This window comes from Conger conger, chromosome 14, assembly GCF_963514075.1.
Source record: "Conger conger chromosome 14, fConCon1.1, whole genome shotgun sequence".
In the NCBI taxonomy this organism is placed as follows: domain Eukaryota; kingdom Metazoa; phylum Chordata; class Actinopteri; order Anguilliformes; family Congridae; genus Conger; species Conger conger.
In genome coordinates this window covers 22,723,221-22,749,584 of record NC_083773.1, presented here as the reverse complement: position 1 = coordinate 22,749,584, position 26,364 = coordinate 22,723,221, and the positions used below count along the sequence as shown (strand labels likewise).

Genomic DNA, 26,364 nt, shown 5'->3' with positions numbered 1-26,364 from the left:
TCTCCGTTCCAGTCTCACATTCACGAACAAATGCAATAATACAATTTGTGCATTGAACATTCTCCAGTTTCTGAAGCCAAAGCCACTGTGGAGCTGAATATTAATTACTCTCCAGTTCACCAACTGCCATCGTGCTTTTCATGAGGACGGGGCCAAGGCAGACAAATCCTGCCGTGTTCTCATCTTTCTGCTCCTCACACCTTCTCTCTCTGTCTGTCCCCCCCTCTCTCTCTCTCTCTATCTCCCCCCCTCTCTCTCTCTATTATCCTTATATACACAGTTAACAATAGCATGCTTGGCCTGGTGTCCCAGATTGCAGATGAATAGATGTGAACACACATTTCTTAGCCTTTTCATCTGAAACACAAAATCAAATTCTAAAAAAAAAGGAATAATAGCCCTGTATTTTGCTCTTGGGACTGGGATTGGCCATTTTGCCAGTAGCAATCATGTTTCATTTGTGTCAGAGATAAGCTGGCAGGAGAGTGAGCATGGCTTTTAGAAGAAGACTACATTTTGTGACCTTTAACCTGACCTGGACTCAGCTTCCTGGAAAGCGATTATGGTGATAATACTGAAACAGGGCCCGGTTCTTTGCGTTGTAATGGGGGATTCTGGGATATCTGAAGTGCAGGTGTCTGAGTGGTGATGACCCAGAGCAGCTCACAGGTCTCCTCAGATGGCGAGCGAGATCGGAGCAGGCAGCTGGTCCCGTTAGCTGGGAAACTCACTCATCCATTACAGCGATGCTGAATCATGTGTGTAATTGCAATATGTGATGTGTGGGGGTGAGGGACAGTGAAAAATGTATGTCCAGTGTGTGTGTGTGCATGCTTGTGTGTGTTGGAGAGAGAGACAAAGAGAGAGACAGAGAGATAGGCAGATAGGGAGAGAGAAATTATTTTCTTATTGTGTTTGTGTATGTACTGCATATGCATGAGTATGTGTGTGAAAGAGACAGAGTGAGAGAGAGAGAGGATGGTATGGTAGTGTGTATCAGCTGTCTCCGGCACGTGCCTCCCTGGTCCTCATGTTCCTCCCTCTCTCTGCTCTACTGCACACCCACCCACTGTCCTACATACATACCTGACTGTTGACACAAGCATACAAGCACACACGCACATATACACACACACACACACACACACACACACACACACACACACACACACACACACACACACACTCACACACTGTCCTACATACATACCTGACTGTTGACACAAGCACACACACAATTCACATTACTCCCATCATCTGTATGCTAATTATGTAAAGATCCACACTATATAATTGGCATCAATCACATGAATGTATGCCCTAAAAATACCAATGTACTCTGTGTAATTCACACCATTCAGATAAATGCAGAATTAGCAGACAGAAAGAGGCACGCACACACACACACACACACACACACACACACACACACACACACACACACACACATACACATACACACACATGCATGCACACACACTACAATTCACATCTTGTGTGCACACTAAATATACACTTTCACATCACATGAGATATGTTTATATACATTGTACACACACTGAGCTTGAGGGAATTTGAAGGAACAAAAATAATGGATATATACATATTATTATATACATATCTGAATTCCTTTAGTTGCACAGTTATTTTACCAAGACTGGGTGTTCTTCTCTGCCTTGTATAACTGCGGTTTCATCTCTGATAGATGGACAGACTAAAATCAGCAAAGGGCAGAGAAGAGAAAGAAACATACATAGATGCAGTAGTCTGTACATGAACACCCACACACACACGTGCACACATGCATGCACAGACGCACACACACACATACACACACATACTCGCACACATAAACACACACACATGCACAGACGCACACACGCATACACACACATAAACACACACACATGCACGCACGCACACACGTGCACGCATGCATGCACAGACGCACACACATGTGCTCGTACAAACCCACGCGCGCACACACACACGCACACACACACACAAACACACACACAGTACACTTCTCACGCTCACCTACAACATGAATGCAGGCAGCAAGCTGATTCAAGCCTGAGCAGTTTATTGATGGCAGCTCGGGATTTGAACACAAACACGGAGGACCGCATGCATCCTCCCACGCATGTGCGCACGGCCAGGGTGAGACAGACAGCTGTGTGTTCTCCATGTTCCTCCATTACTGTCTATAGAGTCGCAGAATAAGAAAACCAGCAAGCCAGGCAAAAGCACCCACACACACACACACACACACACACACATTGGCAGCGCGAGTTTAGGGGGAGTGTGTGCTTGTGTGTTCTGGTTGAGGATCGCGTTCAGTCTGTGTGTGTTCTGTAATGGAGCGTATCATGGAGTGGGCGGGCAAGCAGCACTGATTTCTCGCAGGTTGAGACGTTATTCTCCTGCTCCGACATTTGAAGAATCACACAGATTCTCTTCCAAGGTGTGAAATTTGAGTGACGGGGAGAAAATGATAGAGAGAGAGAGCAGTTGAGAGAAGGCTAGATTGTATAGATTGGGGGCGGGGAGTGGAGTATGGAAGGTGGATAGTTAGAGTAATGAGAGCGAGGGAATTAGAGAGAGGGGGATGGTCAGAGGAAGCAGAAGAGGAAAACAGTTTAAGACTAAATAAAAAAGAATCTCCCTCCTTCCATGGGAAGTCATCACATGCCATTATTCCTTCATCAAACCCGACTAGAGGGCAGCCCTCCTTCTGCCTGTCTGATCCTAGGATTGGCTAGGCAGCATTAGCTGTCAACCAATGAGATGTGAGACGGGTGCTGGATGGGGGGGTTTCTCCAGCAGGGCTACTATATGCCTGAGCAGGGAGACTGGAGGGGGGGAGGAGCTACAGAGAGAAGGAGCGAAGGGAAGGAGAGAGAGAGAGAGGCAGAGGGAGAGAGAAAGAGAGAGTGGCTGAGCAGAGATTCCTCAGCACTGTCACATCCACACGGACACACCAGCCTGTCTTCTCAGGGAGCGTCGCCATCTCCCCCCCCCCCCACGACACCCCAGGAGCAGAACAGTCGTCGTGCCAACGCGCCCCTCTTTCTACCCCCCAACCTGCCCCCCCGCTCCACCACGGCATTCCCGTTTTCCTTCTCCGTTCGTTCCTCGGATCCCGCGGCGAGCTGACTGTTGCGGACACGCCGTTTTGTCTGCCGGCGAGGGGATGGGCTGTCGGCATTCCGGGCCGTTGTTCGAAGACGGAATGGGGGTGAGTGCGTTCCCAAGCTGGTGGGCACGAGTGGGGGGTGGGTGCGTGGATGCACACCTATCACCCAAACATCTGACAACACACATACACACACACACACAGGCACCACAGGGCTGCACAGGCACCTGAAAGGGGGACTCTGCTCTGGCTCTGGACTCGGTGTGCATACATGTGCGCGTGGGTTGGCTTCTGCATGACCGTCACATCTTCAGGCATGTTGGCGTGTGCGGCTCCAAACGAACGCGTGCACATCCGTGTGACAAGCTGGAGATGCCTGGACGGGTCAGGCCCTGGCTGGGCTCTTTATGAGGGGTCTGGAGCCGCGTAAAGGGAGGGGGGGGGGGGGTGTAACAGGGATCCCGAGGTGCGAGAGGAGTCAGCACCAAACTTGGGTCTCAATCCTCCCTCAAAAACCCCTGTTACTGGAGAGGAGCAGATCTCTGATTCACAGTTCGTGATGTACAGCGATTGTGTTGAAATGCCCAAGTGCGTACATGCATTTTACAGATGTGGTTGCTAAGCAAACGTGGTTATACAACAGCATGAAAAAAAGCTGAGCTACTGCTGTCAGGCATTTCTGTGCCCTATCAACAGGCGTAAGAAGAAAAAAAACGCCACTTGACAAAATGGTGAAGCACAGCCGAATAACTCCATAATCAGTGAGACTGTCAGCATAGCAGGTGCCACAGCGCTAGTACAATGGCACAGCGATGCCAGCGTGTGAAAAGAGAGGAAGGCGCCTTTGCGTACTGCACAGTTAGGCTTTCCTGTGTTGGTGGAGTGGGAGGTGGGATATATTCCAGGTGAGGAGGCAGCAGGGTCGCATAAAGCCTCACTTACTCATTCGACAGACTCCATCTCCTCCTAAAGCGCTCCTCTCCGAAAAATCAACGCTGGAGCTCCTGTTTTCACACTAGAGCTCACAGACTGAAGCAGAGGAACCAGGGGTACACAGGCTCTTGCATTCCCAAATGGGGACTTACACTCTGCTGACACATAACTATACACAGTGGTACTGAATACATGTTATCTGTGAGCTCAACCCTGCTCACACATAGCTATACACAGAGGTACTGAATACATGTTATCTGTGAGCTCAACCCTTCTCACACACAGCTATACAGAGGTACTGAATACATGTTATCTGTTGAACTCGCTCCCTCTCCTCTCTTTCACACATATACTCTTGCATATAGTGTACTGAACATACACAAACATAATAGTTAAATCTTTTCCATCTCTATCCCCACCCACCTATCTCTCTATCGGTCAGAAGTCCTCTCGCTCTTTCTTTCTCGCTTGCTCTCAGAAATACCACACACCAAGGATGAAATATAGTGTCCAAGGGGCATGGATATTGGTTTGTGTGTGTATGTGTGTGTGTGTGTGTGTGTGTGCCAGTTAAAAATGGTGCTTACCCAGTTGTCTGCTTAGATCAGGGGTCGGCAAGCCTGGTCTTGGAGAGCCGCAGGGTGTGCTGGCTTTCGTCTCCACCTTAAAATAAGCAACCGATTCAGACCCAAGAAACCAGGTGAGGTGAGTTAACTGTGTAATCAATGACTTTCACTGATCAATTAATGCCAAGTAACAACGAAAGCCAGCACACCCTGCGGCTCTCCAGGACCAGGGTTGCCGACCCCTGGCTTAGATCATTATCAGAGGACAGTGCGGTGGAAGAACCTTCCAGACTGGGATTTTTCACTGGGATTTTATTTAGCTAAATACAGACCTCCATCCATCTTCACAAAAGGATACAGTATGTCTGAGGATTTTCTGCAAGAAGGATGTCCCCACTACCATAGGAAGCTGTTACAATGTCCCCACTAGCATAGGAAGCTGTTACAATGTTCTAGCAATGCTCCTATCGCACACAAGAGAAACGTTGTTTGGCTGGACTGGAAGTCCCCTCCATTGGCAACACATTTCTTCCGACTGTGTGCCCATAGGTCCACGGGCAGGACCTCGGTCACACCAGCCAACGAGAGGCGCTTCGGATCCTGAGCACCTACGAGCAGCCAATCACGTTACAGATAGAGGGTCAGCGGGCATGCCAGCGGGGTCTGCAGCTCCGGACCTCGGACTGCAGCACACAGACAGATCGACTGTGGGACACGGTCCGAGGCCTGGGGGTCACGCCGGGGTCAGCAGCCAGGATCAACACCTACACCGACAAGTAAGGAGCTACAGTATGCGTGGGGTTTGAATATGTGTTTAGCATTTGCAGGGTTTTTATTTAACACACCTCCAGGCACTGGGGTTTCTCTAGTGTTGCCTGTGTGCAGTACATGTAATGAAGTAACCAAGGCAACAATCACATTTTGGATCGACGTTCAGTCTATCCAGATTGGTTCTGCATTGCTTTAAAAAAAAGTAAGGCAGCCAATCGGAAGCTTTTCACCAGCACTGTCAAATATGAGGAAGACGTTAACGAAGATCTTCCTTCCCAGGCCCTGTCGCAGTCACATGACCCTGCCCCACGACAGCTGCACAGCATCCGAGTACCTTCCCAGCATGCACTACAGCATGGAGAACATGGCTTATAAAGTAAGTCCATCATTTTCACACCATTGATATCCTTGCTCCAAACCTGTATTTAATTCATTCCAAGGAGCTATTTTACATGTGTAAATACTGCCCAGACTGGCTGACTTGTTGCTTTTCCAATCTTGTATTAGCAGTGGATTGCGATTAAGTTTTGCTTAGTTGAACAGATGAAAATGTATTTTTGCCAAGTTGTGAGATTTCTGGAGAGTAAAACATTTGGAAAGTGGATTAGTGGAAATAAGGCTCTTCCCTTTGCACAAGGTCCAGCTGAGAGGTTGTGGTTGGTAGATTGAGAGGCTAGAGATGAGGGCTCAGCTCCAATCCTTCATAACTAGAGGGCTTTGGCTTGTTGATTGCAGACATTGTTGAAATAGGAAGGCATAGTTCCCTGGTCCTCCAGGTGCCAGCAGGCCCCTTAATCAAATGCGTTTTCAAGGCCAGTGAGTGCATGCATTGTGGTGCTGCTAACAACCCTCACCTGTTGTAGTTTGCCTAGCGCCAAAGAGCTGAAGTGGAAAGCACACACATGGATGCATGTGCGCACACACACTCTCGCATGCACATATGCATACACACGCACACAGAGCCTAGTGGGTGGCAGCAGTTGGGTTTGAATGAAATCCCCTTTCGAGAGCACGAGGAAGTGCGCATAAAAATAAAGCAAGTATAAAAGGAGAACGATCACTCTCCTGCATAATATAACCACGTCTAAAATCTGAAGTCTGCGCCTGCATTCCCATACTGCATGAGTTCTGCCTGCACTGATAATAGATTTAACGAGACAACAATTAACACCTGCTGTCTTGATGGGAAACTGATTGGCTTCAGCCAAACATTTCACTGCCTTGTGTGCATATGACAATTTAATGAGCGCATGATTACACTATGCAATTTGTTTCATTATAATAACAGATTAATAGTTAAGTTTCTGATTTTATATTGCTTAAGGCTAGATCCATGTGGAGAATGTCACAGAACATTTTCAGATAAAATTACAATGGGTCCTGTGTTGGGGGAAGAGCTGAAATTAGACTCAAACAAAGCATCTCAATATATGCTGATGGTATAATCTCAGGAAGGTGATGATGTATGAGTGGCAATCCTGGGACAGTGGCTTCAAACACAATACATATTTAAGCAGGAAGCAATCTCTTTTTAAAAATGACATTTTATCACTTCAAGTGATGGTATAGTGAATTTGTGTTTTTCTTTTCTTCAATTATGTGGCTTTATATAACCAAGTTATTTAAAGAGAGGTTTGCTGGATTTCACCATTGCGCACATCTACAACTAATATAAAAAATGAAATTAAGCATTTAAGGATGAAAATGTTGCTGTACCTGAAACCTTCTGAATGCTAACTGCCTCAAACAACAGATTCAGTACCGTTTTATATAAAACTAATCCAATACTCAATCACGATGTAGAGGCAGATTACACGCAACAGATTCAGTACCGTTTTATATAAAACTAAACCAAAGCTCAATCACGATGTAGAGGGAGATTACACACAACAGATTCAGTACCGTTTTATATAAAACGAATCTAAAGATCAATCACGATGTATAGACAGATTACAGTACCGTTTTATATAAAACTAAACAAAAGCTCAATCACGATGTAGAGGAAGATTACAAACAACAGATTCAGTGCTGTTTTAGATAAAACTAATCCACAGATCAATCACGATCTAGAGGCAGATTACACACAACATATTAAGTACTGTTTTATATAAAACTAAACCAAAGCTCAATCACGATCTAGAGGCACATTACAAACAACAGATTCAGTACTGTTTTATATAAAACTAATCCAAAACTCAATCACGATGGAGAGGCAGATTACATTGTATTCAGGATAAGGACTCAAGGGGGACAGCCTTTGAGTCACTTCACATTAAGCATTAGAAACGCAAGCCTATCACCTTCCGGTGCATTACGCAGGTGAGAAGTGAAGTGTGCGGTCAGCTGGTTGCACTAACACGGAAAGACATGAGTTCTCGTTTGCGCTCTGCTGAACTGACAGGGAACGTTATCATGACGAGACAACCTTGCAGCTGCGATTGGGAATTGCAAACTGGGAGAAAAAGAAACAGAAAAAAGGAAGTAATTTGGTTTCACATTGTTTAATGCAGGGTGACCCTATATTGGATTTCTTTTTTAATGCAATAGTGCCAGTCAGGCGTAAGTTGTTTCTACATATTATGGTCTATAGAACAAGCTAAATTAACCTGACATTTTTAGGAATTTAGAAATCCTGCCCGGACGGTTATTTTCGGTCCCAAAAAGAAAAGATTTCTGGGAAAAAGAAGACGTCCGGTCAGCCTTGTTAATGGGTTCAGCTTAATGCCCTAGATTTTCTTAGTCGCTAGTTACAAGTCCAGTTCTTTGGCTTACAAATGAGAGTGCAAAATCCACTCCACAATTCTGCTAGCAAAAGGTGCAGGTTACCCATTTTAAATGCAAGAACATTTACAATCATTCTTTAGTGTGCAATTAAAACACATTTGTTCCTTCTTAATTAATGGCAGATTAGATCAAGAATCCCCACAAAACAATATCAAACATTACAAACTACCTATGCTTTCCAACTCAAAAAAATCAGGGCAATTTTAACAAATACTGAAACAGGATCTTGTTTCTCAATCTTTTTGACGGATTTATTGTCGGATCACAAATATTAGAGCTGTTATGACACGCTGTAGTATGTGTGGACTACAATACCCAGAATGCATTTACAATCAATTCACCCTGGTTCCATTTCAGCCTATGTATCTGCAGTCAGAATGAATGGAGTGTTTTCAACAATGTGGATATATGGGAAAAGAGCTCTTACTCCACACCAGTTTAACAGTCTTCTTCCCCATTTAGAACCCAGGGCTGGCCAGCTGTGTACCCCAAGGACAGAGCTGTTTGCTTGGATGCTGCAATACTAACATGGAGGAGCCCAGCAGCTTCTTGAGCCAGGTAGAGGAACAGCTGCCATGACAAACAGTCATAAACACCATGATTACACTCTGTCATAAGCAGGACGCAGCTTAGACATAAACAGATTAAGATAAAGAAGGGCCCTGGAACCAGACTGACCAAAGCAGTCTTTAGTGTGTGTGGGTTAGCACAATAGTAAAAGCTATCTGTCTTCTGTTGTGTTGCAGACAGAGGATGAGGATTTTGTGACAGAGAGGCCCATGGGGTATTTACCCCTCATGCACGAGCTGGACAGTGGGCTGGGGTGGACGGACGGCAGTCTCCACCAGGGGGAGCTTTCGGGGATGGAGACGGAGGAGGGGATGGAGGAGCACACCAGCCGTGGAGGTTCCCCGTCCTCCGAATCGTTCATCTCCTCAGAGCTCAGCGACTCGGGCTTCTACAGCGTCAGCACCGGCGAGTTCCGCCGCTTCCAGAAGCTTCTGGAGCGCAGGATCCGGCTGTACCGCGCCAGGGCGCTGGCTCCGGGGGACCAGAGGGATGGGCAGAAGGGGCGCAGGGAGCTGGAGTCCATCCCTGAGACGCTGACCCTCCAGCCTCAGACCGTCCGCCCCTCGAGGCCCGCTGGGCCGGGCGTGGCACACAGGTGCACCATGGGAACGTCGGCGGTGCAGTTCCGGAAGGCCGGGAGCCCCTGCCTCAGCAGGTGCAGCTCCAGCACGGGCTCGCTGTTCCGCCTCCAGCCCGGGACCTCCAGCTGCAGTACCCCCTCCTGCCAGAGGAGGGCCATGATGCACCGGAACCCCTCGGCAAGCTTCCTGAAGAGAAGCAGCACCCTGCATCGCTCTGCCCCTCACGCGCTGGAGAGGCGGAGGGCCAGTCACCCCGCGTCCCCCGACTACTGCAGCACCGCCCTGCACCACCACGGCAGGAGGCTGGCCACAGAACTCGCCGAGCGGAGGGAGCAGGCCCAGAAACGGCAGCCCAGCTGTGAGGTCAGCACCAGCCCCTTACACCGGGGACCCACCAAGGACCCCCGCGGAGCTTTACCCAGGGAGCACTGCTGTGGGGGCAGCAGCAGTAGGGTGGGCGTTGAGAAGCAGGGGAGGAGCTTCAGCAGGGACGTCATGGAGAGGAACGCCGCGGAGAGGAACGTCATGGAGAGGAACATCACAGAGAGGAACATCGCAGAGAGGAACATCGCAGAGAGGAACATGGCGAGAGAACGGGAGAAGCGCTTCCACACGCTCGGCCACTCGCAAGACATCCACGAGACCTGGCCCAAACCGGCCAACCGCTGCTGCCAGCGAGGGGGCCTGTACAGCACCCTGGACAACCACTCCGCCAACTCCCAAAAAGACCTGGCCACCAACCCCCGCGCCCTGCGCAACCAGCTGCTGAAGGAGCGGGCGTCGCGGCTGGCGGACGAGCGCGGGGGGGTGACCACGGACGAAGAGTCGCACGGCGAGGTGAAGACGGGCCGCTACTGGAACAAGACGGAGCGGCGGCAGCACATGCTGCTCGCGCGGGAGCAGAGGCTGCAGCAGCAGCACCAGGCCCGGGGAGGGGCGCCCGCGCCCGGGGACGCCCGCTACGGCTCCACCGTCCTGGAGCTCAGCCACAGGAAGCTGAGCCGCCTGCGCAACCGCAAGCTGCTGGACAGCTGGACCACCGTGGAGGAGCTGCTGGCCCACGGCACCAGGCTGGGCAGCACCGAGGAGATCCTCTGCCCCAGCTCGCTGCTGTCCGTCACCACCGTATAGCGCTGTGTGTGTGTGTGTGTGTGTGTGTGTGTGTGTCTGTCTGTCATCACAGTATTGCGCTGTGTGTGTGTGTGTGTGTGTGTGTGTGTCTGTCTGTCATCACAGTATTGCGCTGTGTGTGTGTGTGTGTCTGTGTGTGTGTCTGTGTCTGTCACCACCGAATAGCGCTGCGTGTGTGTCTGTCACCACTGCATAGCACTGCCTGAGTGTGCGTGTGTGTGTGTCACCACCGTATAGCGCTGCCTGTGTGTGTGTGTGCCACCACCGTATAGCACTGCCTGTGTGTGTGTGTGCCACCACCGTATAGCGCTGCCTGTGTGTGTGTGCCACCACCATATAGCGCTGCCTGTGTGTGTGTGTGTGTGCGCGTCTGTCACCACCGTATAGCGCTGTGTGTGTGTGTCTGTCACCACTGTATAGCGCTGCGTGTGTGTGTGTGTCTGTCTGTCATCATAGTATAGTGCTGTGTGTGTGTCTGTCACCACCGTATAGCGCTGTGTGTGTGTGTGTGTGTGTGTCGGTCACCACTGTATAGCACTGCCTGAGTGTGTGTGTGTGTGTATGTATGTATGTATGTACATCCGTTACCACTGTATAGTGCTGCAGGGTGTGTGTGTTTCTGTGTCTGTCAGCACCATATAGTACTGTGCGTATGTCACCACAGTGTAGCGCTGCGTGTATGCGTGTGTGTATACATATGTGTGTGTGTCTGTCAGCACTGTATAGCGCTGTGTATGTATGTCCGTCACCACCGTACAGCCCTGCGGAGTGTGAGCGTACATGCGTGTGTTTGTGGGTGCGTGAGCACGTGTTTGTCTGCACGCCTGAGCTTTTTTCACCAGGCGTGGCTACCTCCTGTGCTTGGCGTTTTGATGTGTTTACAGACAGTATTAATTCTAATGCTATCTTTGCCACTGTAAATCTTGTGTAAATGGAGGGAATTCTGATGATTGTTGAATCTTTCTGTGTGAGGACTGAGGTGGAGGCACAGCTTTTGGAAGTGGTCACATAAGCCATCAGTCAACATGATGATTGATGGACAGGTGCCCTGGTGCCATGGGATTCTTTTTTACTCAGAAAATGTCCAATCGGACAATGGGAATTGTCAGTAGTCAGAATTGTTTATAATTTAGAAATGTGACAATTCTATCAGATTGATGATATATGACATTGTTTTGAAATGGAGCATCCAAAACTTTGTATTTGTATCAAGTTGGCTGTGATGTTGAACCACTTTCATGAATTTAGCCTTATCTGTTACACATGTAAATTTCATTGGCCTTAAGAAGCCATCATCAATATAAATTATCACAATTTATCATAATTTGTCCTCTACCATCTTTAAGTAGTATTTATCAATGACCAGATTAATGTAAATCCTTCTGTTAAATTCAACACTTTATGATGAATTGTCACACTTGCAAAGGTTCTTTACTAGTCATGACATCACTGCCAGTAACTTGAATATGATTGGATGTTGATCTGTCTGCACTGTATTGCCCTCTCCTGATCACTACAATAATCCCAGTTTCACAGAAGCTATTGTGATTAGTGAGGGGCTGTTTACACTTTTCCAAACTGCACCGAAAGCAGTAACTTACGTCAACTGCCTTTGCCAAAAGGGATGATTTCAAATAGACTAGGATGCGAAAACCAGAACAGCACCAATTTCCTATCAGTCTGCTTGAAACTCAGGAAATTCTTTATAAATGTGGGATTAAAATAATGTACAGACAGGGACACATTTCCCTTATGGGACATACGGTCTAAGAGACTTCATTGACTATTTTCAGTGGCACTCAAACCCCACTGTGTCATATTTTGCACTTTGCTGAGGGTGTCCTATCTATGTTTAAGTTGGCTCACTAATTCAGAGCTCTCTCACAGCATGTTGACTAGTTTCCCCAAACTCTGTCATGTCGCAATGGCATTAACTCTAGGATGTGCACAAAGCCCTGGCTTTCCCCGGCCCATCTTCCCCACGCAGTACGCTCTCATACAACATGATTCCGACATTCTTTCACCGCCAGAGCTTATCAATATTTTTGTGTGCCGCATCAGATGCATGAGTCAAACTTTCTCAACGCTGTATGAAAGCAGGAGTTTGATGCCATTCTCTGCAATGCGTCGTTAGGATTATTGTCACCAAAAATAGCCTGTTAAGTGAAAGCAAACCCCTGCAGGTAGTGATGGAGCTTTCCTCAGCTCTGATTACGAGCCCTGCCGACTCAGTCTGGTTCCCTGTCTGTGAAGTCACTCTTTTACGATTGCTTGTTTCTACTTTTGACGATACCTTTGAATATAATGTACATGTGGCTGTAATAAAGATTACATTTTAATAGTGATATTACTCCGGAGTTTCACTCATTCCGCTGCGATTAAAGTCCGCTGAGGGCCGAGCTGGAAGCCGCAAGGGCCAGAAAGCACATCACGGCCACGTTGTTACACTCCTGAAAACAACCTGTGGAACCAAGTGAATAAGGAACTGGGCATCCAGACTTTTTTTGTTTTTTTTGTTGAGATTTTCAGAACAAATAAGAATAATAGTAATAATACTGATTCTTACTGTGAGAATAGAGAAAAAAGTGGTAGTGGCATTCAAGAAGGTAATATGAGGGAAATATCTACTCTGCAGCTACTGTGTACTAACATTTACAACAAGTGGACCTGTATAATGGTCAGATGTCACTTACCATTATAACAACCTTATCAAAGGCATTTTTAGTAGTAGTAGCAGCAGCAGTATTATTATTATTATTATTATTATTATTATTATTATTAGTAGGGTACTATAGTAGTCCATTGTACATGTACATGTTCTGTAACCCATATATAACTTGATTTTCACTGAAGAGATGAGCCCACAAACATCAGATGTAGAGGCAAGTGGCCTGCTCCTTGCTGCAGCCCTCAGTATAAAGGCAATTAGGGGCACTCTTTTGTTTTTTATCTTGAGGGTGTTAGAAGCTGTCATGCTCTAGTATAATTCTCAGAAAGTACTGGTGTAGTTCCAATGAAGTTAGTGCTCAGAGCAGAGTGGCTACTATTAGCTTAATTATCACTGACAGAGAACAGAGATTTGCAAATTACACAATGTACTCCAGAATACATTGCTTACAGTCCTACCAGGCTTATATAACACTGTGCATAAATTATTATAAGCCCTGGCAGCTTAAAGGGTCTCAACATGTTTTCAGAAATATCACGTGCTAATAGCCATCATCACTGATCATTGTACCCCTACCGTTTGTAAATGGAGAACCTAAGCAGGCACGTTGAAGACACAGCCACGTCAAGCAGATTTAGATTTTGTGCTGGGGTTGATAAACTGATTGTTGAGCTCTGAATTAAAATGGCTATGACCAACAGCTTGCCCATGAATATTCACATGCACTCGAAATTCCTCCCAGTGCATCGTGGGTCCCTTCAGAGCTGCATCAGGCTGCGTCTGGAGCACATCAGTTCCACGGGATTACATAAATACACGTTATTAAAGCCTCCCGTAACCACGTAGCAACGGGCTAATCACAACACAGCCCGATGTGAATGTCACTCCCTGTCCCTTTCTGTAAAGGGGGCCATCCTAAATCTGAGGAACAAAGGGGCAACACTGAAGTCAGTCAGTCTATAGCAGCAAGCAATGCAAAGGTAATACAACCTCAGAGCAGTTAATTCACATGAATGTAGTTAGACCGCAAAATGGCAGCTTGTACAAGGGACAAACACAATCTGACTGCTACGATGTTTCCATTGGCCTCGGTCAACTGGACCCCAAATGTACAGTGCAAGCACGGTGCACTTCAAAAACATCAACAGGCCTTTCTGAATATTTTAAAACACCTGATTATATAAATGTTCCAGCCATTAGAGGCGACCTGCTTCCCTGGTCTAGTCACCAGGCATCTTCATTACTGCACTTCAGTAAATTATTTATTTGCTTAGTGGCCTTACCCAACGGGACTGAAAATAGCTTACATTTTTTAACACTGTCCATTTATACAGCAGCGTACTTACAGGAGTGATTCTGCCTAAGTGCCTTCATGAGCTGGAGAAATGCCACAGCTGGGGTTTCAACAAGCCCAGTTGCTCGTTTACTACACGACAGGCCTAAAAACTGATGAAAAGAAAGCTGGCACTTTCAAATGAGAAAAACAGCGTATTACTTAGGTTACTCAAAATGGCTGCAGTTTTTTTCTTTTACACCCTACACTCCATCCCCTAACCACATTTGTGTCACTTAAAGACAGCCCATTTTTGCAAGAAGTCCGAATGTTTGCAAATATAGAGCAACACAGTTGTAATGTCATAATGCATGGATGCTGATTCAGGACACTGGCAGCAGTATGGTTTAAAAGGCAGTAAAATGCCCATTGTTATTTGCACACCACACATTGTTTCTGTGTCAAGTTTTTTGAATGTAAAAATGAAGGGTACATCAAGTCAACCAGGTCTAGTTTAGGAAGTGTTTATGAAAATATAAAAAGGGTATCTACACAACTCCACAAACATTTATGTACAAAGCATTAGCATTTAAAAAAAAGTATATTTTTCCATACCCACTGTAAAAAAGCTTATGGTTTTAAGTGTTTTATTTTCCTAACAAAAGAAAAGTTATAATTCCCAAGTACTTAACATGCTCAGATAAGCAGTTTTAGGTGTTCTCTAAATGCATTTAATCCCCCAAAACGTTTGCATGAATCAAGAAACTCCTCATTAAAGAATTATGATACTGTGATGTAACATTATGTGCCTGTAAAAGTCTTAGAAGCAAAAGATTACGGGTATGCAAACGTTATATAATGCCGGAGACAAACTTTGCCCAACCCAAGGAGTCTTGACCAGCTATACATCCTGTACACCCAGATTAAAGCCCGTGTCCAGAGGAATCTCGTTTGTCTTTTCCCCATAACATGGCCTAACTGAATAAGGCAAGAATAAAAACACCAAAACACAGACTTTTGAACTTTTACCGCCAAAATCCAAAAATAAATAATCTATCATGGGTGTGTCAACTGAGATTGGTCGGTGGGTTAAAGTCGAGCACAAGAGCATCGAATAAGAAAGAGACTGGAGAAATACCACACATCTATCTTTCTACAGTATTCTGATGCCACCTAGTGATACTAGTCAGAAATGCTAGGGTGTGAACAACAAACTGCCGGCAACATATTCTTTATATAATTAAGAAGATTCAGTAACAGCTGGCACCCATCTGGCTGATGTAGTTCAATCTAACCACTTATTTTTATTAAAAATTACATTTACACAAGAGAAGACAGCTCATGATGGGGATCATACAGTAATGAAAAGATTCTACAGGTAGAAAATTAACTGTCAAACTCTTCTTTCATTTAATAAAAAGCACAGGCAAGAAGAAATCAAGTTTTTTTTTTGTTTGTTTTTTTTTTTTTAAATACACAAGAATGGCACAGCACTTTGCTGTAATTGATCTCCAGAAATGAAGGAGACTCCTATATTCGGTTAGAGACGTGTGTTCAGCTGTTCTTCATGTTTGTGAAGGTGGCTGTGCAGAGTAAAAGTACAACAGAAATCCAGGCTTTGCGATCATGATCCGAAAGTCTTATGGAGCCACAGACTCCGCCCCTAGTGGTGCACACTCCACAAGACACCCAGAAGCCACTGGGGTAGAGGTGGGCTATTATTAGACATAGGGAGTACACTGCTGGCTAGGTGCACTGTCAGGGGATTCAAGAGATTGAATGTGAATCTGCAGGGTGGGGGGGGGTAAGGAGTCTTTTGGCTTTCTGCCACCAGGGGGCACTGTGGTTTGGTCTAGTCCAACCCCTGGACATCAAGCTGTTTGTATGATGGTGGACCCAGGTTTCCTGTAAAAAGACACCAGGAGAATCCTTTAGAAAAAAGCACACAGAAACAGCAGGAAGGAGGTCTTAGAACGGCGCAAAACAGAAACTTAAAACCACTCACCAGATATCTGTAAGTGCCATGTGACCTGTATTTCAACCCTTATCCTGAATGGGCCATTGTCAGCCCTCTTATCTCATAAATTATTAGATAGACCAGCACAGGTTCTACAAATGATTCCATCTACTATTAATTACAACAGGCCTGTCAGAAGTGAAAAATGCCACATTAAAGGGCAGTGCCAAATAAAAATAAAATTGACAGGGTTTACATCTCCATAATAAATTTAAAAAAAAAAGATAAAATATTACATAATCTAACCCAGATCAGCCACAATAAATGAAAGAAAATTGAATCATTTCAGCCAGCTCAGCACAAACCTCTAAGAACAGTAAGGATTTTTGACCTCAAGCAAGTATTGAGTATTTTCTCTCTCAAGCTTAATTTGGTGCATTGTCTGTCCCTACAGGCAGAACTGTAACTGACAGTGTCAACACACATTTATTTCCAGTCAATCCAGTGGCTCAGACACCTCGCATGTGGTAATAAGACCACTATTTCAGATGATTAATGTTCCGTAATGTCACTGAAAGCCTAAAGAAAACTCAAACACACGCGATGATGTGCAACTGTGCCTCTGAAGGGGAACTGGAATGACGCACACTGGGTAAGTCTGAGCCTCGCAGGGCAAGAACAGGAACAGCAAGCAGTTTGACTCATTTCAAGATTTGTAATGTATGTAACTTAATGTTAATTAATACCAGCTAATATTTGCCACTTGATAAGATCTTAAGTCTTATTACAAGACTAAAATGTGTGTTAAGACAGTCAGGAGTTGTAGCAAGTCTTCTTTGTGACCAAGTGCCTTTTAATACTGCACGCCTAAAATGAGTGCAATGGAAAAAAGATTTATAATGAAACATCCCTACATCTACAATGTAACACTAGCTGTTTCACCAAAGCCACATGTACACTGAACTAAATTAACAGCAGTGCAACCAGCAGTCCTACAAGCCAGTGCACTTCTGCAGAAACTTCAACATTGGAACAGTCAGTGAATCATACCTTATATAAATCAGTTTAACTAAGGCCTTCACAGAACATGCAAATCCCCACAATGAGCATGTCACTGCCACATGAAAAATCATTTGTGGCCAAATGCAGTGCTTTATCTTCTAAATGACATACGGAGCGCTTACTTGATAAAGAATGTTTTTCCATTCTTTACAAAATATGCCTAATATCACTATTGTTCTCAGACGTTAATTTCATCATAAGATTTAGTGAGAATGAAAAGAATGAGCAATGTTCAATTATGATGTAGGCCTCGATTCACATGAAAGAGCACAAAAACATTCAAGCAAGAATCCCCAATTGTATTTGCATGATTATTATTACCAGTGATTGTTAACAGCAGTGAATTGTACATTGAATGGCAAAATACAAGAACCTGCATAATAAAAATGAAAAGCATTCTGTCCGAAAGACAGAAATGAGAGAAAGACTGTGCGCACTCAATGAGAAACTGAGGGAAAAGCGGGGCTGCATTCGTCCTACAAATGTATTAAATACAAAGTAAAATACTAAGAATTAGGCGCCATATCATTTCCAGAAAGCCTCCAATGAACAGGCGTTTTAGGTAAATCACTGGAACAGCGTGAATGCTACAGAGCAACAGGTTCCCTGAACATTAATGCTTTGGGGCTGGGTGGGCCACTGCCAGAATTTACTTCATAATGAAAAATACTTGGTAAGAGTCTTGGTATGAGTAAGTGAGGCTGGAGAAACAGTCAGAGTACAGTGCAGATTCTGCATTGTGTCACATTACGAGTGCTTGGGCCCTTTTGTCTGCTGGGTTACACTGCAGAAACATGGTGTGTTAATGGCGTGATGTGCCCATTACCTGAACAGACCCAGCTGAACTGCAGAAACAAATGCACAGACACACACATATCTGACATCTACACCACAGATGTACACATATTTAGACACACACTCCCCCGAACTGCTGGGGTGGGGGGGGACAACAGGGGCGGAGCAGGAAGGGCAAGGAGCAAGCAGGAAGTAGCACCAGCTGCACAGGAAGTGACAACGAGTTAGGGGCACAACAGGCAAATTAAACCACTGCAAACGTTCCCACAGGAGAGCCAAGCGGTGGGAAGAGGAGGGACTGCCCAACCCTGACCCTCTCAGGTGAAGGCCAATCTGGTACTGATACGTTTCTGGGTTGACTCTAAAAAAAAGCTGTAAAACTATCATTTCATCCAAACCACATGACTCCACATTTTCTGTCTCCCAACTGATTCAAAGAGGAAACATAGCCGGTATAAATGTCCAAACCTGGCTATGTGGTGCAAATGTGAAAACACAGACTTTTAAGCTACGTCATACTACAGAAGGGAAGACTAATGAACACTCATGGTTATGGTTTTCGGTTAAAATATTTCAGTGTATTGTAAAGCGATTTGGTGGGAGGGCAGTGGCTTGGGGGGCTGTAAGAGGGGAGCTGAGAGGCGAGCGTCTAAGCCAAGCTTCACTCACTGCGGCTGGGATGGGGTGCTGCTTACCTGGCACGTCTGCCTGCACTTTGCCCTTAGCTCCACCTGCTTCTGCATCCAGAGGGAAGCCCCTGTCCCCTTTGTAGACTTTGGGTCTAAAGGAGGAATCTTTCTCTTTACCTTTCGATCCCTTCGGTCGGCCCGCCGTCTTCTTCTTGGACTTGCCGTCGCCCTTCACGCCCAGGAGGGGGTGCACTTCTGCGGGTACAGAGAGCAGAGGAGCGTTAATGTCCCAGTGCTGATGCTGACCTGAACCACACACAGGGCTACAGTTTGTCCAAACTGCTACAACACAACACAGCGCACACTAAATCCCCCATTAACACATACTCTTTAAATGCAAATAAACATCAACAAAGAAATTAGGTGAAGAGGCAATGTTTGTCTAAATAATTAAGTAAAAATATATATACAAGTGGGTGAGTGCAGTACACAGGCTGTAGTTTAATGTTTGGTTGTGTTGTGGGAGAGTGGGTGAGTGCAGTACACAGGCTGTAGTTTAGTGTTTGGTTGTGTTGTGGGAGAGTGGGTGAGTGCAGTACACAGGCTGTAGTTTAGTGTTTGGTTGTGTTGTGGGAGAGTGGGTGAGTGCAGTACACGGGCTGTAGTTTAGTGTTTGGTTGTGTTGTGGGAGTGCGGGTGAGTGCAGTACACGGGCTGTAGTTTAGTGTTTGGTTGTGTTGTGGGAGAGTGGGTGAGTGCAATACAGTACACAGGCTGTAGTTTAGTGTTTGGTTGTGTTGTGGGAGTACGGGTGAGTGCAGTACACATTGTAGTTTAGTGTTTGGTTGTGTTGTGGGAGTGCGGGTGAGTGCAGTACACGGGCTGTAGTTTAGAGTTTGGTTGTGTTGTGGGAGTGCGGATGAGTGCAGTACACGGGCTGTAGTTCAGTGTTTAGTTGTGTTGTGGGAGTGCGGATGAGTGCAGTACACGGGCTGTAGTTCAGTGTTTGGTTGTGTTGTGTGCAGTAGGCCCACCGTCACTCGGGACGCCCTGCAGCTCGATGGTGGTGGTGCGGGCCTTCTTCCTGGGCGGGGCTCCCTCAGCGGAGGGCTGCCTCTGCTTCTTCTCTCCGCCCCCCGAGTGCGCGGAGCCGTCCTCCGCCGCGGTGGTCTGCCCGGCCGCGTCAGGCGGGGGGCCGAAGGGGTTCTCTTCAGGGTCCTCCACCTCCGGGGCGATGGGCAGGTACAGCAGGGCCTTGTAGTCCTCCAGCTCCTCATCGCTGCGGGACAAGCCAAAGGCACGGCCGCATCAGACTTTACAACTCAATTCAACTTTATTCATGTAGCGCTTTCCACAGAAGACTGTCACAAAGACACTTTTTGGATTTTTTAAATTTTTGTCATTTGCCAGACACTTTTAATCCAAAGCAATTTACTAGTGCATAGGTTCTTCCACAGGTTAGAAGCATAAAATCCATAACTAGTAAAACATGCATGAAGAGCTGTTTTAAAAGACAACAGTCATCGTAAGTGCAATTTTTTATTAAGGCTTATGGTTAGACAAGAGGGATATCGGAAAGGGGAGAGGAAATCAGGAGGGAGGACCGTCACAAAGACACTTTCCACAGAAGACCATCACAAAGACCCAGAACATTCTATCCTGAAATTTTATAAATCACATCCAAACAAACTCATATAATACACACCACATATTTAACCACAGTGGTTTCCAACCCTGTTCATGGTGACCTACAGTCCTGTAGGTTTTCATTTCAAGCCTAATTTGGCACGTCTGATACTAATTAGCGGCTCAACAAGATCTCTAGATGCAGTCTGAATGAGGCTTTGTTAGGGTTGGAGTGAAGCCCTACAGTGCGGTACATCTCCAGGACCAGGATTGGGAAGCACTTCATCGTATTTGCCTGTTCACCACGGTGTTGCACATCCCCACGGTCGGTCACAAGCGTCGCCTCACCTGCTGCAAAAGGCCACGATGGGGTCAACCGAGGTCACGTCCACTTCCTCATCCTCGGCTGCATCCGCACCTGGAAGAGCCCGGAATTAAAGTGTCAGCTGCCAGCACACCACGTCTATAAACTGAAAGGCATTAGGAGGCTCCTAAATTGATCGTCCTGGGAGCACATTGACACACCAAACCGACAGTCGGCCGCGGAGCGCCGACAAAGATCGCCTTGCGTCAATACGCGTCGTTAATGTTGGCTGTGCCGAACACACCGCAACGACGGTCCGCCGACGGCCGAGTTGCACGTACGTTCTGCGCCTGCGTGACAGGTAATAACTCTTGTCTTTCAAAAAATGGAAACCGGAAGACTGGGGAATGCGTTTGCATTGCGTTGGACCTAGAAGCAGCCATTGTCTTGCTTGCTCACAACAAAAAGTTTGCAGCAATTTCCTTGTTCTCTCGCTATTTAGTAATACTAATCGAAAATTATGTCTGGTAGCGATAGTAACTTTGGAATAGCTTGCTTTTGTCGCTTCCGTTTCTCTTCTCGTGCACTGATTCATTAGCTGGACAGCCAATCAGAGAGCTCTCTCTCATCGACGGCTCCGGGGGCTCCATGTTGAATCGGCGTCGGAGCCCTCCAAAACCCTCCGACGGAGTGTCGGCGTGCGGGACACACCGGAAAGACTCGGCCGACAGGGCGCCACCGACGTCCGACGGCCGACCGTCGGTTTGGTGTGTCCGGGCCTTAAGGCACACTCCTCGCGGGGTGTTGAGCTGTGAGTGAGAATGTTGGGTTTGTAATCCGCAGCACGCCTCTGTGATACCTGTCTGCTCGGGCTCGCTCTTGTCCTCATCCTCGATGTCGAACTCAGACTCCCTCTCCTCATACTCCACATTCTCATCCAGCTCTTTAAAGTCTGGAGCAAACGCACTCCAGTTTTCCTGAGGACCAAACAACATGACATCAGACTACTTTTCAGAGAAACGTCTCCTCTTAAAATGCACTTTTTTTGGTTGAGCAGACAAGGCATACGAGACTGTTTTCAGACAAATACAAGGCCTGAGATTACGTCTAAAAAAGAATTATGATTCTCAGGTGCAGGCAAGATACTGTTCTGTAACAGATGATCAGCCAATGGTATACAAACAAAGTAAAAGGAAAACAACGACTACCTCTACCTTCCCCGTGTCATTATCAGTGGGTGTGGGTGTACATCAGACACTCACCACTTGGTTCTGGGCCCAGATGGACACCACTCCGCTGGAGATTGAAGCGATGATCGGCCGCACCGGGTGCCACTGCAGAGGAACAGAGGAGTCAGCTGGACCAATACAGAAAAACACAGGGGGCCCACCTTTCCAAGAGGCCAAACACTGAAGCAACAGGAGCGGGGTTACTGTGTGTGTATCTGGGCCTGCAGATGTGGATTAACCGTGGAATACATAAACACCTTCTCCTGAACTATTTGGCAGCTGCGTGAGGTGAAGACATGTCAGAACGTGCAAAGGAAGCCAGCAAATGATGTTTTATTCACTATAGTGGCTGTCAACCAGAAACAAGCCTGGTCATACCGATGGACCCATTGTGTGCCATGCACGGTGCACCTACATACTTACTTTCCACACAGACAGGCAGACACACACACACACACACACACACAGACACACACACAGACACACACACAGACACACACAGACACACAGTGAGGGATATGGTCCTACCGCCACATCCAGCAGCATGTACGAACACAGACACAGACACAGACACAGACACAGACACAGACACACGGTGAGGGACATGGTCCTACCGCCACATCCAGCAGCAGCTCCCCTCGTGTGCCGTGGAGGATCTTCACCAGGTTCCCGATGCTCTTCTCCCAGATGTACAGGGCATGCTGACGGGCAGAGCCTGCCACGATGTACTCCCCGTCCCCTGAGAAGCAGCACCTCTTCCAGGGTGTCCTGTCCGGGGCGGAGGAGATAGTGATTCAATGCTTTCCCTTTTCCAAAACAGGTTACAATCGCCAATTCTATCATATGAATACTAACAGGGCAGCTTTGGCATCAGGATTTCTAAACTTTGTGTGATCACTTCAGATGCAGTGCCCCAGTGGCCATTCTCCATTTATTCATGCAAATAAAACAACAACAAAAAAAGAAGTGGACTGATGAGAATAAAGACTTTCATTTGCCAACAACACCCCATTTAACCAAAAACCACACTGGCTAATCCCTCATGCTATCAAAAAGATGATTTTCTTGGAAGAGTGCATTTTCCATTTCTGACACTATTCTATCGGGCCAAAGATTATACATCAAAAACCACATTTCCGGATCGGTCATTGCTGCAAGGGTCACTTTCTCAAGGCATCAAGGTTCAGCAGCAAAGCCACAGGCCACATAGTCTATGAGGAGTCCTAAACCGGCCCTCGCACCTGGAGAAAGCTGACTGAGTGTATGCTCACCTGTTGACGAGGTCCTGGAGCTTCTGCATGGGCTCAGGCTCCCCGTCCCGTCCGCAGGTGAGGATCTCCCGCCCGTCGTACACTCTGATGATGCGGTCGGCCGTGTTGATGAGGAAGCAGCTGGGAGTTTTCAAAAGAGGGTGAGGGTGAGGGTGACTGCACTCAAGCACTTCTGACGTGTAAGCTCTGAGATACATACTGCCCCAAAGAAGACCGATCCACGACTGTCTTCTACTTTACTAATACATAATGTCACTAAGCAATTGTTGTTTGAAACATTTTGACAGGTGTAGTTTTGGAGACAAAAGCAGGGTCTGCTGGTTTCTAACATTTCAGATTTCTAGTGCTTTATACACATCACTGATTGGCCACAAACCTTGTTCCCAATGTCTGTATTGGCTGCTGATTGAAAGGACACCACAAAACCGCACACAATGCAGCCATCCAGAACTTATTATATGAGAGTGTACTCTAAACCTAAAGCTCCTATAAACTGTTAATATGATTGTTTGTCTCTTACCTGCCTTTCCGTGCAAACTCGATGGACTTAATGGCAGTTGTGTTGCTGGTGCCTGTGGTCACCCTAAAGGAAGCCACCAGATCCTGCGTGTTTGTCTTCAGCACCAGAATCTAGAGAAGCAAACCATCAGGCAATGAGAGGCTGCTTCACGCCCAGACAGCTTTAATAAGGGAACATCTGAGAATCCTCACCTTTCCCTTAGCATTGCCCGTGTAGATGTACTCCCCACGCCGGTCAAAGGCAGCGACCACGTTCAGGTCCGAGTCGTCGTCCACGGGCAGGACCACGTGCTTGGAGTCTGAGAGGGTGAGCAGAACTGGGGCCGACTTCATGGGACAGACCAGGACTTTGTCTCTGTGTGGTACACACAAAGATCACCAAACGCGTTGCTGGAAGTGACCTTTTTGATGAAGACACACACTACAATAATTCTCTCACCATCCACATGCAGGAGGAGGAAAGACACTTACAGGTTTCGCGGGTGATACTGCAGTTTGAGGATGGGGGAGGGGAAGCGGAATCTCTGATCGCAGTCGCCTGTGAGGACATCCCACTGGGACACGATGTTGTCCGTGGAGGCGCTGACCAGCTTGTGGCCATCTCTACTCCAGCTGTTTGTCCCCAGAAACAAAAGTAAGACCACATATACACTGTAACTTAAATCACACTGGTGACTGAGCTAAACCTCTCACTCACCAGAGCGAGCAGACAGGGTGTATGTGTGCGCTGATTATTTTTGCGATTCCGCGGGTGAGGAAGTCCCAGATGACGATGCGACCGTCGTTGCAGCCTACTGCTAGGAGAGTGCCCCAGCGGTTGAAGGTGCATGTGAGGGCCATGCTGATGCAGTCCAGCGTGCCATCAGCCTCCTGTGATCCAAAGGTACATAAAAACAACTCTGCACACCTGGTATACGTTTCCATTCACAGTCGAAATACTACTCCAAAAAAATATTTAGCTAGTAATTTGGCAAATTTCTTTTAATTACATCTGTCCAATATATTGAGGCAGACAAAAAAAACCCAGGCATATGTCTATGGACGGCCTGTAGGTGTGTGCCCTTGAGCAAGGCCCTTAACCCAGCCAATCAGGGGGGATTGTCCCCTGATTGGTCTAATCTACTGTGAGTTGCTTTGGACAAAAGAGTCAGCTAAATAACTAATTATATTAGAATACCAAATCAGCCAACTAACCACTGACACTTTTACCATGAAAACCTGCAATTGAAATATCTTTGTCACGGTGTGTGTTTGTGTGTGGGGACAAATACGTACACAAGTAATATTATAATGTAATATAATGCCATGTAACGTAACGCGACATTAAATTGATTCTGAATATTACAGACTTGACTAACGTCAGCTAGCAAGCATATGTCAGTATCTGGTTAACCAAGATCATCAACTGGTCGCCAATTAGAACGCTGAATGGCTTACCTCTGGATAATTCTGCCCGAAGGACTCTGAAAAGAATGAAAAGACGAAAGTGTCATTCCATTGATTACAATAAAACGAATAACCAATTAAATTTGTATAACGTAGACGCTTTAGCTACATTGGAAATATCTGAGCAAACGATTACATGGGTTGGGCAGGTTACAGTCAAGTGGTAGTGACACCAATTGGTAAAATAGTCCAAGGTGAGAGATGTAACCACAGTTGGTTTGCAAATGTTAGCGGTTCCGTTTCTGCTAGCTAGCGTCAGGCTGTTCTGCGTTTACCAGATTACCTGTTAACTGGCCATGGTTGAAAATAATAACTTCCTAATTTATTTTACATGGCCGGTGGCTAGCGTTCCGTTAGTCCAATAACCATGTCGTTGTGGTTAAATGGGATAACTTTAAAAAAGACATTAGCAGCAGGCGAATTAGCTAGGCTAGCAATATTTTATCGTAATCTTGAAGACTTTACGGACATAGCTTAAATAACTAGTCTATAACGTCAGTTATAGTGTCATATTAAGATCTATAATGGCAGGCAGATATGTTTAACATTTTTGCTAACAGCTTGTGTACGTTATTGTTAGCATAACTTTAGCATTAGCCACCTGCTAATTAACACGGCAGTTTCAGTTAGCGAGAAATGAAGGATATCTAGCCAAATGCATATTTACCGAGCAACTCCAGGTTCATGATTAAATTTTATGTAACACAAGCAGGTTAAATTGTATGCACTTTCACGATTAGGTAAATAGCTTTAATCCTAATATTGCCGTGAAGCCATAGAAGCAACTACCGACTGCAGTTTAAAGCGCGACTGGCGCCCACTGTTACGAAGGACCCAAAACAACCTCCTGCTGACATTGCCTGAAACCAAATAAAAACATACCGCTTGTGAAACATCGATTAATAGATTAAGTCATCTCTTAATACATACTGAGTTCATATATTTAAAAACTCTACTTACTTCATTATGGTGTATACAGGATACGAAACACCTTTTGGGAAAAACAAAATCAGGCATTAATGAGACTACGAGGGGGTTAATGTGTAACCGATGTGTCGTACCCACAAATAAACACACATGCAGAGTGAACATACCCATGTATGTATACTTGTG

At 46.2% G+C, this 26,364-nt stretch overlaps 2 protein-coding genes across 5 annotated transcripts; one reads left to right on the top strand and one right to left on the bottom strand.

The window, feature by feature from the left end:
• The first annotated feature begins 3,108 nt into the window (after positions 1-3,108).
• On the top strand, positions 3,109-12,817 carry LOC133109527 (uncharacterized). 3 transcript variants are annotated; one of them, XM_061218861.1, is made up of 5 exons: positions 3,109-3,238; positions 5,185-5,411; positions 5,686-5,782; positions 8,653-8,748; positions 8,937-12,817. In XM_061218861.1, the coding sequence occupies exons 1-5, from the start codon at positions 3,194-3,196 to the stop codon at positions 10,470-10,472; spliced, it is 2,001 nt and encodes a 666-aa protein (XP_061074845.1). In that variant the 5' UTR covers positions 3,109-3,193; the 3' UTR covers positions 10,473-12,817. The 3 variants fall into 3 exon arrangements, with proteins under 3 accessions (XP_061074845.1, XP_061074846.1, XP_061074848.1); XM_061218862.1 differs by lacking the exons at positions 3,109-3,238; positions 5,185-5,411; positions 5,686-5,782 and adding an exon at positions 7,779-7,887; XM_061218864.1 differs by lacking the exons at positions 3,109-3,238; positions 5,185-5,411; positions 5,686-5,782 and adding an exon at positions 7,891-7,965.
• A 2,104-nt stretch (positions 12,818-14,921) lies between these two features.
• rbbp5 (retinoblastoma binding protein 5) lies at positions 14,922-26,098 on the bottom strand. Of its 2 annotated transcripts, none has more exons than XM_061220659.1 (14): positions 25,919-26,098; positions 25,243-25,268; positions 24,503-24,675; positions 24,277-24,417; positions 23,998-24,160; positions 23,807-23,916; positions 23,287-23,406; positions 22,630-22,783; positions 22,049-22,120; positions 21,646-21,763; positions 20,831-20,900; positions 19,891-20,135; positions 18,923-19,111; positions 14,922-16,318 (listed from the first exon to the last, which is right to left on the bottom strand). In XM_061220659.1, the coding sequence occupies exons 1-14, from the start codon at positions 25,935-25,937 to the stop codon at positions 16,266-16,268; spliced, it is 1,653 nt and encodes a 550-aa protein (XP_061076643.1). In that variant the 5' UTR covers positions 25,938-26,098; the 3' UTR covers positions 14,922-16,265. The 2 variants fall into 2 exon arrangements, with proteins under 2 accessions (XP_061076643.1, XP_061076644.1); XM_061220660.1 differs by having other exon boundaries at positions 19,034-19,111.
• Positions 26,099-26,364: the final 266 nt, after the last annotated feature.